This window comes from Chelonia mydas, chromosome 7 (assembly GCF_015237465.2).
Source record: "Chelonia mydas isolate rCheMyd1 chromosome 7, rCheMyd1.pri.v2, whole genome shotgun sequence".
Classification (NCBI taxonomy): Eukaryota; Metazoa; Chordata; order Testudines; family Cheloniidae; genus Chelonia; species Chelonia mydas.
Window position 1 is genome coordinate 82772934 of NC_057853.1, and position 12461 is coordinate 82785394.

General features: G+C 43.5%; 2 protein-coding genes across 3 annotated transcripts in view; one reads left to right on the top strand and one right to left on the bottom strand.

The window, feature by feature from the left end:
• Positions 1-417: 417 nt before the first annotated feature.
• PCBD1 (pterin-4 alpha-carbinolamine dehydratase 1) lies at positions 418-10338 on the top strand. The gene is made up of 4 exons (XM_027834887.3): positions 418-559; positions 5134-5265; positions 5749-5829; positions 6346-10338. The coding sequence occupies exons 1-4, from the start codon at positions 557-559 to the stop codon at positions 6442-6444; spliced, it is 315 nt and encodes a 104-aa protein (XP_027690688.1). The 5' UTR covers positions 418-556; the 3' UTR covers positions 6445-10338.
• The window catches only part of SGPL1 (sphingosine-1-phosphate lyase 1), a 44895-nt gene continuing 41145 nt past the window's right edge, over positions 8712-12461 (bottom strand). For both annotated transcript variants that reach the window (XM_027834933.3, XM_043550586.1), the window contains exons 13-14: positions 12099-12219; positions 8712-11976 (exon numbers count right to left, since the gene is read on the bottom strand). In XM_027834933.3, coding sequence (XP_027690734.1) covers positions 11836-11976; positions 12099-12219 — 262 coding nt within the window. In that variant the 3' untranslated portion in view covers positions 8712-11835. The remainder of the gene's footprint in view (positions 11977-12098; positions 12220-12461) is intronic.

The window sequence follows — 12461 nt, forward strand, 5'->3', positions numbered from 1 at the left end:
AGGGAAGGGTAAATAAGATGTTATCACACCATCTCGTGATTAGTCATACCACCTTTTTATGTAATCAAATGTATCCCCGCCAGCAACTGTACATGTAAGCTTTCTGTTTTAATCATTATCCTGTTCTTGCTTCAGCAAGGCGCCTGTGACAGCAGAAATAGTTAGTCTCTGTCTGAGAAAGGAAAGGTGGACACAGACCATTGATGCTTCTACATAAAACGGATGAAAACACAGGGCAATTTTAGCATACCTCAATAGACAGCCAATAGGTCCTGCTGTGTCCATGATAGAGTGCAGCAGAAAACAGGCAATCTCTGCCCTTTGATTCTGCTATTGATAACTCATTAGGACCTGGGCAGCAGTTGCAGCTGTTTGTAGTGGGTGGATTTAAAACACTTGCCACGCCTCCTCTCCCCCCTCCCCATCTGCAAGAAGAGCTCAGACGAGCTGTGCCTCTGCCTGTTGCTCATCTGGTCTTTCGTATATACACACACACACACACATGCATTTGCTGCATCTGAATACCAGTTACTGAGTCCACAGGCAATCTACAGCCATGGTAAGTCACGGCTTTGAAGGCCAGACTTTGCTTTGCAAGTAACAGCTATGCTATTTGGAAAGGCAGAAAGGTTTAAGCCGGCTGCTCTATTGTACAAGAGGAGGGAGAAAAGAACAAAGCTTTATTCTTCAGTAATGACTAACCCTGGCAAACCTATAGGCAGCTACTCCAGTACTAAGTGGGTTTTCACCAATGGGAATCTCTCTGGGGGGTGTTGTTGGGCTTCCCTTTCTGCAAAGGGAGTTACAGATATGACTAGTCCCCATTAACACTCCATCAAAGATGCAACATCCACTGCAATCACTTTCTCTTGTGAACCACATTAGTACAGATTTATAACACGGCTTACTGAACTTATATACAGTCCCACTGACTCTTGCATAGAAAACCTTTGTATTTTTTTTCCAGCTGCATAGGGCCAGGGCTCTGGTACAGCTAAAGCAGGGATGCTGCAGGTTGGACTTGTATCTTATTAACAGAGCTCCATGGGATCCCAGCCTTAGAATAACAGAAATTGCAGACCAGGGCTAAGGGGAACGGGAGGAGCACTACAAGAGCAGAGGATGCTACATGTCAGGTTTGAGATGCACTGCTTTGGTCACGTTGGTCATTTGCAGCCCTGCTTGCAATATATCTTTCTCTAATCAGTAATAGTGGCTTCTCACTTTCATAAGCAACAAGCAAACTCTAAAAGGAAATTGCTGGATTTGTGTACAGCGATTTTGGTGCGTGAAATTGCAAAGACAAGTCCAGTTGATTTCTGTGCACTATTGTGTGGCAAGTCTGCTGTTTCGGACAAGAACAAACAACAACATGGCTGCTGGAAAAATCCAGCAAAACATTTTAAGATTTATTAAATTAGTTGTAATGGGAAACATGTTTTAACCAGTGAGAGCATGTGGAAGGCATTAGCTGGCAGTACTGACAAAGAAGCAGCCTTGTAGGGCCAGACTTCAGGACAGAAAACTAGGACACTTCTAATACTGTCCAAGGGGGAGAGGAGGCTGTATAGGAGCATTTGGGTTTAGAGAACTCAGGCAGCTTTGGTAACTAGGAGGAGGGCAAGTTTGTGTATTTGTCATGAGGGGAGGCAGCAAGAAGATTCAGAAGCTAAAGATTTTGGGACCAATACAAGGCTATGCCTTATCCTATAGCAAGTTCAAGCCTTGATGAGGGAGACTGGCTTTACTGTTTTGCCTCTTTGCCCAAACTTGCCATGGCCCCTCACCCTGGCTTTGAGTTACTCGGACATGCAATTGTGTCTGGGGTACTCCTAATGGTGAAGCTAGGATTTAGAAAATCCCATAGCTTCATTACACCCTTAATTCAATAGGAAAGTAAAGCTCAGTGCAGAAGCAGCTGGATCCAGAGTCACAGGTGAAGGGGGGAGGGAATACTCATTAAGAACTGGAATAGGAACATGGTTGATTTCAGTATAGTGGGCATACTGCAGGACTGAGGACCTGTCATCCTATAGCCACTACAGTGCCGTTTACGGTGATCCAGTGTCTGTTACAACAGCTGCTGTTTTGTAAGAGACCATTGCAAATGGGCGGGGGGAGGGGAGGGGAAGCATGGGTGAGGAGACCATAAGGGTCATGTTCCCATAATAAAGGGGAAAGTACAACTGTACCCTGCTTAGTCAGCCTTAGCTTATCTTGCTTTCATCACAGTCCCTCCCCACTGTAATTCTTGCCTAGAAGCCTGACACACCTCCATAGTGACAGAGTGGCTCGACTATTATTAACCTGTTCGCAGCTGTTCAGGCATTCAGGTGGGTCTAGCTAGTTTATAGCAAACAAAGAGGAAAGCAATAACCCAATCAGAGCCACACTCTGGCCAGACTGTTCTTCCTCAGCTGTTGCAGGTCAGACTGGAGGAATCGTACTTGAACTCCTAGAGGTTAGCACTCCAGGCTGTCATGCAGATTACCGGGCAGCCAGAAAACATTTCAAGAAGTGTTGAAATAAGCGAAGTGATTCTCCCCCTGCCTCACGCACAAACATACAGCATATGGGGTACGTTAACAGCTTTTCCCTTCTAGCTAGTGTCTGTGCAGCACAGGAGAAAGTGTCTGGTTCTGATGGCGTTCTGGTAAGTCAGCTTCCACCCTGCTTTATCCTGGTTGCTAAGATACCTAGAATAAGCGTATCTAGGATCACACAAAGGGCATTGACTGAGGTTTTACCGTGCTGATCAGTGTTTACACTGCATCTTCAATAAAAATAAAAAAAATCTCTGACTCAGATCACGCAACAAAGCAGCCAGATGGGGTATAGGGCTGAAGTCGGCAACAGGGATACCATTAAAAAGTAATGCTTCTGTGAGCAGGGAGGGTGCTTATAATTAGCTTGTTGGTAGGCAAGTACAAGGAATGCTTTCACAAAATACATTTTGAATGAATCGCACACCTTAAAGGATACCTGACATTGATCTGTATCTCAAGAGAAGTTACAAAATAAATTCAGTAGCATCACATTTAACGTAGTGTTTCATCTTGCATTTTCTCTGATACAGTTTATCCGCAGCCCAGCCACTGGTTTCAACTTAAGTTTGGGTGTCACTATAGGGCACATACCTGTACCTCATCATTACTGGTTAGTAGGTAGATTTATCATAAATCCGATCTAGCAGAGGAGTATAGTGTGCCTTTGCCTACATGTGTAATTATAGTCCAGTGTGCTTAAACATGGGCATTCAAAGAGTATCGATACTGAATGGCTTGTGGAGCACAAAAAAACCCCAAACACACACACAAAAAGAGAAACCCACAACACTAGAGAAATAGTATCTGCTCAGTGACCAGCCTTTCGGGCTCTGCATCCTCAGACTACCTGAATCAGAGAAAACCAGGGTTCTATTTCTTTGTACAGATGATTCATAAAATAAATACAAGTGTAACTGACCAAAGACTAAGATGACAGAGGGGAGTTTAGTTTGAATAATATGCTCAAAGTAGCGCACACAACATGCTCCATTTTAAGCAGCTATCAAACGTTTGAGATTCTCCCAAGGCATCCTGGCTATTCACCATTTAAGATTCCACATCTTACGTAAATACGTGTATGCAATTCCAAAAAATACATCAAACTTCAGCCCCAGTGAAGCTAGGATTTTTAAAAGGCCCATTATAAAACAGAGCATCATCTAATCTGCAAGGATTTGGGTTGCTGAAATAAGGCATAATCCTCTACCTATGACTGTTGGCTCTGACACCAGCTCACCTATTGCTCCTGCCTTCTTCAATAAGCCCAGTGCTATTGGCCAACCCCCATTTATGCTCACATTAAACTGGAGCATGCCCCAATTTATCTGGGCTGAATTACTCCACCCAAGCGCGTATTATTCAAAAAAAAAAAAAAAAAAAAAACCACTATAACAGCAACAGCTCTAGCCAACAATAATGAAAGACAATGCAAAATAACCACGCTTCCCTTCCAATTGTTGGTCACAAATAGCCTCCCTTTATTTAGTGGTTAGATGGAAGAGGCATTCTGAAATTTCTGCTGTAATGTACGAGCATAATATGGAAAAGTTTAAGCACTGGTTTAATCTGACCAATCACAAAATATTCCTCCCAGGATCCAAAGACATCCAGGGAGAGCAGAGTGGGGAAAGCAATTGCTTAAACATTAACAGAGCAATAAATCTGTTACGATGAAATGGTTTTTCCATTCATGCAACTTTCCCTATACCCTCCTGGAAGGAAAACACTGCAGTTTGGGTAGGATGGCATATTGCATCCAGCTTTCAAAGTAAATAAATCTTGGTTAATTTGAGGATTCCCTCCCCTAACTTTGAAAGGGGCATTCCATACCAAAGCTGCAGTCTGGATAGATCCTTTTGTGAAGAGTGCTGGACTGCCTTTTCTTCCCTTCTGAAAACTGTTCAGTTACACAGAACTCGTAAATATCTATCCCTCTGGATAATTTAGTTCTAGCATTAGTTGAGGTTTAAAGTATACTTGTTTGGGAGCCTCTCAGTAGTGCATAACAGAGATGGTTCACATCATACAGCCATCACGCATTTTAGCCCAGTTTGTAGTACAGGGGTTCCCAAACTTGTTCCGCCGCTTGTGCAGGGAAAGCCCCTGGCGGGCCGGGCCGGGCCGGTTTGTTTACCTGCCGCGTGCGCAGGTTCAGCCGATCGTGGCTCCCAGTGGCCGCAGTTCGCAGCTCCAGGCCAGCGGGAGCTGCTGGAAGCGGCGGCCATAAACAAACCGGCCCAGCCCGCCAGGGCTTTCCCCGCACAAGTGGCGGAACAAGTTTGGGAACCCCTGTTGTAGTACATGGTGAAGGCAGGCTCAGCCCTGAAACGACAGGAGTGCTGCAGGTCGTGACCAATATGCATTGATAACTTAAGCCCCTTAGGCTATTTTACAGTTTCTAGGTGGGTGCTGCAGCTCATGACAGAAGTAAGGAAAGCCTCACTGCATGTATACTTTATCTGTGCCTCGCTGATTTGAGCGCCTACTTTCTATTTACTCTGGGAAAGGAAGTCTTACCTCTGCTCAAGCAAATGTCAATAGCCGGTGTCTTCTTGGTCCATTCTTCTACTTTTTATTTCTCTCCTAGGCAGGAAAAGCCCACAGGTTGAGCACTGATGAGAGGGAGCAACTGTTGCCAAACCTGAAAGCTGTAGGGTGGAATGAGGTGGAAGGGAGAGATGCCATCTTCAAAGAGTTCCATTTCAAGGACTTCAGTCAGGTACAGAAACTGACATCTTCGTCCATACTGCAAGTGGTCTGCATTTCAGTTTAGGGATCCCACCCAGAAAGTTAATGCTTAATTTTATTTAAACTGTTTCCCTCTGTTCATAGATGTTTAAACCAGAAAGGACCACTCTCATCTGTTCTGAACACTTGCATAACACAGGCCATAGAATCTAACCCAGTAATTCCTGCATCCAGTTCATAAGCTTCTGGCTGAGCTACAGCATCGATTATTGAAGACATCCAACTACTCAACCAGTCAGCCAGTGTTTTTTGCAGAACTTTTCCCACACAAACAGGTGGATATCTGTGGAAATCTTAGGCAAAGGCAATGTAGCGTTAAGCAAGTTTTGTGTTTACCTGGATTCCCAAAAAGGAAAGGAAGTTAATTCCATCAAGGACATGCCAACCATAAATAAGTGTGAGCCACCACTAGAGTTGGCTTACAACTAACTTATCTTTTGTTCCTTATGGGCAGGCCTTTGGGTTCATGACCAGAGTAGCTTTGCAAGCAGAAAAACTGGACCACCACCCTGAATGGTTCAACGTTTACAGCAAGGTAAAGGATAGCAGTGAGCGATTAGATCTCTTAACATGGAAGGTGTTTCAGGTTTAACAATGGATAAGCAGTATAACGTTTTCTGTTTGTAGGGCGCTTAGGACAATGGGATGCTGGGCCATGACTCAGGCCCCTAGGTGCTATGATAATACAAATAAGTAACACTTAGCAGTTCTTTCTGTTAAGAGGGAGGAGGTTGTTTACATGTAGTGCAAAAATGTCTTGCCTCACTATGTCAGACCACTGTATAAATCATGCCTAGCCTCAGTAATAGTATTGTAGCGTCACAATGAAGCTCTAGTAGTTCATCCAACTCACAAAAGTTGGAGTGCCATGAAATTTGCACCCATCTCTTGTTTCTGCTGTCCCACTATTAGAGATTTTATGGGTACTGCTGGGGAAAAAGTAATGAAGTACTTAACACTACTTCAGACAGACCACCATTTACAATGTTGTAACAAGTTTAGAATATGGCTGCTCTTTCCACCAACTGCAAGTATTTTTGTTTTGTTTTAGGTTCACATTATCCTGAGCACACACGAGTGTGCAGGCTTATCCGAGCGGGATATCAATTTGGCCAGTTTCATAGAGCAAGTTGCAGCTTCTCTGTCTTGAACGAGGCTGGGCGTACATAAGCCTGAATTGGCTGAGCAGCCACCGTCTCCTCTCTCATTCTTAAAACTGTAGTTAGAACCATTTGCCGGTTCCACGCAGTTCCTGATCCTAGCAGAAGACAATGCTATGCTCAGCACAGCTCCTCTTCCACCACAGCTCAAAGTTTCAGAGGGAATAAGCTGCCCTAGCGTAAAAATACCTCCTACTTCTCAGTTACCAGGAGGAAAGTTGTCTTCTTTTTTAGTCCAGTGAGTACCAGTGTAAAATTGCTTGACCTCTGGCACTTTTGGCATATCTGGCCTTTAGCGGAAGAAAGTAATATTATACAGTGCAAGCAGTTTGAGTTTATTGTTACCCAGACAGTTGTGTGCTTGCTTCTTACTTTACAATTATACTGTTTTGTCTACAGTTAAGCCTATGTCCCCTGGTCTCTTCTGTTAGCAGACCAGTATCTGGGATGTGCAGTTTGGTTACATTTGTAAGCTTTGTTCAAATAGTATTATAGCAGGTATGTGGGGTTACCTGTGTTGCAACTGGCCATATTACAGAGATGGGAGCCAGGAATGTCAGCTGAAAATATCTAAGTGTTTGCAATAAAAGTTCTTATAACATACCAGTTGTCAGTTTGAAGGGACCATTCACTGCATAGTTTTGACTGAAGAAACTAAATTGAAAAAACTAAGCAAGTTATTCATATTTACTCTCTCCTCCCGTTCCCCATATAATTCACTCCACACGTCTCCAGGTCATTGCATGGGGAAGCCTTCCTGAGGCATAAATAACTTCTGGAGCAGTTGCATGTGCCTCAAAGTGAAGTGGTCAAAAAACTACAAAAAACAGGCTCCAGAGGGGGACATCCATGAAATGGAGCTGGTAAAGCTAGTAGTAATAAATATCTAACAATTCTAAGTAAGGAAAGATAGCTTTGGCTCACAGGGTTTGAAGAGTCAATATTCAAGATTGTACTGTAGGTGGCGTAGGACTTTGAAAAACAGGAGAACATGTAAAAGAGCATAGTGCAGTGTTAAGTATAAAGGCACTCTGCCTTTAAGCCAAAGTGGGATGAAAGCAGTTGGACTCTAAGGGTATGTCTACACAGCAATTAAATCCCATGGCTGACCCAGCTCAGCTGACTCAGGCTGGTGGGGCTCAGGCTGCAGGGCTGCAAAACTGCTGTGTAGACATTTGCGTTCAGGTGCTGCTGCCCGAGCTCTGGGACCCTGTGAGTGGGGGAGAGTCTTTTATTCCAGCATAGACTTCCCCTAAAACAGAGAAGGGCAAACTACAGCCCACGGGACTGTCCTGCCTGGCCCCTGAGCTCCTGGCCAGGGAGCTAGCCGCGGCCCCCGCCCCACTGTCCCTCCCTTCCCCGCAGTCATGCCACCACACGGGCAGCGCGGCTTACGCTTACACCTCTCACGCTTTCCAGTAAGCCTGTCCTGCCGCTCTGAGTGGCATGGTAAGGGGGCGGGGAGAGGGGAGGGCTGGATAAGGGGACAGAGGCGGTCAGGAGACAGGGAGTGGAGGGGTTGGATCCTGGGGTGGGGGGGGGGGGTCAGGTTCCGGGGGAGGGCAGCTAGGAACAGGTGTCTGGGGAGAGCGTGGTCAGGGGACAAGGAGTGGGGCTGGTTGGATGGGTCGGGAGTTCTGAGGTGGGCAGTCACGGGGTGGGCAGTGGGATGGGGCGGACACCAGGCTGTTTGTGGAGGCGCAGCCTGCCCTATCTGGCCCTCCATACCGTTTTGCAACCCCGCTGGTGACCCTTGGGCCAAAAAGTTTGCCCACCTCTGCCCTAAAAGCTATTTTGGCACTGTAGTACTGTCACCTCTCATGGATGCAATAATATGGGTATTTGATGTTGCCAAACCACAAGACCAAAATTCTAAGAGGAGCTCTACAAGTGGCTGACTCAGGTCTAACCCTTATATTTGTCTAACACCAGAATTCACTATAGAAAATCCACCACTCCTTAATATAGCCTTCCTTTAATATCCTTAAACACCATACGTGAAGAGCAGTCAGAGTCAATGCCCTTATCTGGGCAGCAGGAAGAAAAGCAGTTGCAAAGCTGTAATTCACCATTAATGAACAGGAAACCACACCAAACACACAAGCCAGGGAGCAGTGGCCTAGGCTATGTATCAGCACTGAAAAAAAAAAAAAAAAAAGACACCACCTCCCTGCAAAATCATGGCGGGATCACCAAGGATTCAGGCTAGTGGTTTAGAAAACCCTTCTTCAATAAGAACGGATACAGGCGGCTTGGATAATTAAGTGAACCATTTTAATACAAAAAGGGCTCTCCACTACAGCATTTTACCATCTCTTCAATAATTTCAGCCTACAGAGTTTTAACCAGTAATAAGCGAGAGTGAATGTTACAGAATATCACCATCAGAGCAAATCCTGCCCTGGAGGCCCCTTAAAAACAATGGGTGCATATTTAATATAGTCATATTCTCATTGTATGTATTTTAATCTTTTTGAAAGCATCAAGAAAGCACAAATGGAATCAATGGCTCAGCAGTATCGACTGCACCCTGACACTTTACATAGGATAGTGTTCCATTTGGCAAATAAAGTTCAAACATCTGCAAGCAGCTACCTTCCTTATGAGCCCCTCACAGGCACAGTAACTCCTCTCCACCCTGAAACATTGCCAGTGTTTATATACCTTGTTTGAAAAACTCTCTTACAGGAAGATAGAATTTGATATTTTGGGAACCTCCTGCCCCTAGAAAGTACCATCAAGTTTCAGATTACAATCCACACTGTAGAGTTTAAAAGCCAGTAAATAATGTATTAATGTTGCCATTTTTCTAAAAACAGTATGCATGATAAAGCAGATACAGATTCTATATTAAATGACAAAGGCAAATAAAAACTGCATAATAGTAAAATACAGTGTACAGAACAGATTACATTTACAGTATAGATCAAATGTACATAAAACATAATCAAAGAGTCACAACCATTAACAGTACATGAAGCCCAGAATGGAGCACACAGAGACAAATACCTCTTCAAGTACATCAAAAAAACCAAACATGTGAATTGAAACACTGATTTGTTAGCCCCATGTAATTCCTGGGGAAGAAGATGAGGAGGATTGGGGAGGGTTTTTTAGAACGGTTTTTCCCTTTTTTTAGGTCTGGGTTGGAAGTCAACTATCAAAATAGCTGGGTATTTATACAGAAGATCCCTTTCCAAAGCACAGTATACTGTGAGAGATGTAGTGATCCTCAGATGGCAGGATGCTAATTATTAGGTCCAATACATGTTGACTAAGTCAGCAAGACACAAATTTAGTATCTGGCAATTTGAATTCAATGTTTCAAGAAGAGGGCTGAAAAGAATTCTCAGAGTAAGTAGACATGTGCCCACCTTACCTTACTGAAGTCTATAAGATGGCTAAGCTGTATTGACTCAGAGTACGGAATACTAGATATATTTTAAAAAGAATATCCTTGTCCACAGACTTTGAACCCAGCACTAAGGTTGCTTTAGCAATGGCTCATAATTCACTCTCACTTTGCATAGCTACTGTGCAAATGTGCGTTTCAGACATGTTGAGTCACTCAGAAGCAGTTTGGATGCAAGCAAATACAGTACTGTGGCTGAGGGGGAGCCCACCTTTAAGATTTACAGCACTCCCCCCCCCAGAAAGCACTGCATAATGCAACCACCTCCTGTGAGAGCTGTTTGCATTTGAAGTGTCTAGTAGTATGCAGAAATGGATCAAAAGAACGAGTATTGGAAAATGCACTCCACCCTAATTATAAAGCTCTACCGGGCTAACCACACCAATGATTAGCATCAAAAGCTTTTCTAGTTTGTTTAGGGGGCTGCAACCATTTTACAAGGCTACTCAATGCAGTCTGCATAAAGGACAAAGTGATGCAAAAAAGTAAGGAAGGTGGGGATAATTCTTGATAGAGACCCCCTCCTTAGAACCCAAGGCCTTTATACTTTCAATATTAATTAGATCCCACCTTAACACTTCACGCTCAGCACTATATCAACACCTTTGTAACACTGAAAACAGTTGGCCCAATAAGACTATTACATTGAGGGTGGAGTGTACGGTACCTGAGTCCAATTTGCTACAGATTATTTTCAATATAGTACCATAAGGAGATGACCATGGCAACATCACAGTCAGCAGCTGATCCAACATACTCTTCCTGAAGTCTCAGGAAAAGCTGGAGCAGTGTTAAGGCACACTGTGAATGCCCTTTGAAAATGTGCCTTAAAAGAGTCAGTGCAAAGAGCAGACAGAAACCACTACTTTCTTTTACAAAACTCACCACTTCATATTAAAAGATGGTGTAAAAAAAGTTAACTTTGGTGCCATGTTTGCACATAAATCCCCAGCCATTACACAGAGCAAGGCTCAACTGACTTCACTGCAGCATTTTAGGATAGTGCAAAACCTTCAAGTTACATATAATAAAATAATCATTTTGCTCTCCTCTGGAGTTGTGCAAGATACAACAGCATTATGGGTGGTAATGTAAAAGTTCTAGAACAAGAGGCAGGAAAGCAATGATACTGTATTAAGAGTGGTTCTTGAGAAGTACCTTCAGACTCTTTCCCCTATCCTACCCATTTGGTTTAAAATTAAGTTTCTACTTCTACTGCAATTTATACAAGACTCAGGAAGAGTTGCTTACATTAAGAAAGTCATCCAAAGAAATTACTATCTATAAATTGACAACTGTGTCTAACTGGATCTCCATATGTAAAGAATTCAAAGACTGGACTGGGGAATCAATAAAGGAAAGACGATCATGTTCAGAGTTAGCAAGATATAATCCCCCGTCATGCAATTTGTTAAACACGGTTTCCTACAGTAGGTAGCAGTACAGTTGGAAGAGTCACTGAATACTTGTGTTCAATTCACTTTCTACCTCCAACTTCTGGGGAGGTTGCTTCAGTGTCTCTATGTTTCAGACAATTACAGAAAACCCAAATCCTAGTGGGGCATTCACTAAGTAAAAGATCCACAGCTTTTCTTCCAGGAAAAGAAACGGTACAGAATAAACAAAGACAGAATACCTGAGGTGTTAGGGGGTTGTGGAATGGACATTCAATTGCCATAACAATGCCATTCCATCCAAGACTTTTGGGACTAGTCTTGGTAGCTAACCAAGGTGATATAACAGAAAAATTAAAACTAAACCAACTATTGAGAAGTGACAAAGACAGTGGAAATTACTCAAAAGTTGATTTCAGAAAGTAGAGGGATGAGACAAAGAGAAAGGGGAGGAAAGTTCTGTAGATAAAGCTGCTGCCTGATCTGATCAAAGACAGTAGCTTAGTATGATCATCTTCCTCCAGGAATTCAGAATACCACCTCAGAGCTGGCTGGCAAAATACCAGTTACTACATTCAGGAGTGTCCAGGAGAACCATTCATGTGTTTGTCACTAGAAGGGACGTCTGTGCTATAGAGGCAGTCCAAGTATGCATGAGAAATCTCTGATACCATCTTCCTGTCTGGGATGGACTGCGCCATTCCATAGATGGCACCCTATGGTTTAAAAAATAATAATAATTACTACACAGGAAAACTCTATCCCAACAGGGATGTGTGAATTTAGAGATTTAATCATTTCAATCCAACTTCACCCTTGTTGTACACTGTCTCCTTACCATGCCAGTGGTCTTGGCTTTAGGCTCCTTCATGATCTCTAAGACACAGTCTTGGACATCCTCCAAGAATTGTTCTGCAATGCCAGGTTTTGTGTGCAACAGCGTAATGCAGAGATGGATGCTACAGGCAAAGGGGAGAGGAAAGATAAGCCATTTCACAATGGAAAGGGCAGAAAACTATTCCCTACATTTTCAGAGTAACTACGGGGGTTTAAGTCATGCTGCTCCCCTTGACTGATGAGGCCCCTTTGAAAACTTAAGGTATAACCTGTTAGGCCTGCCAGCACCCGCACTTAGGTATTCTAAAGAACAAAATCAGGTTTATTGATTTTTCAGAAAGGAAAAGCAGGTCACTCACTGCTA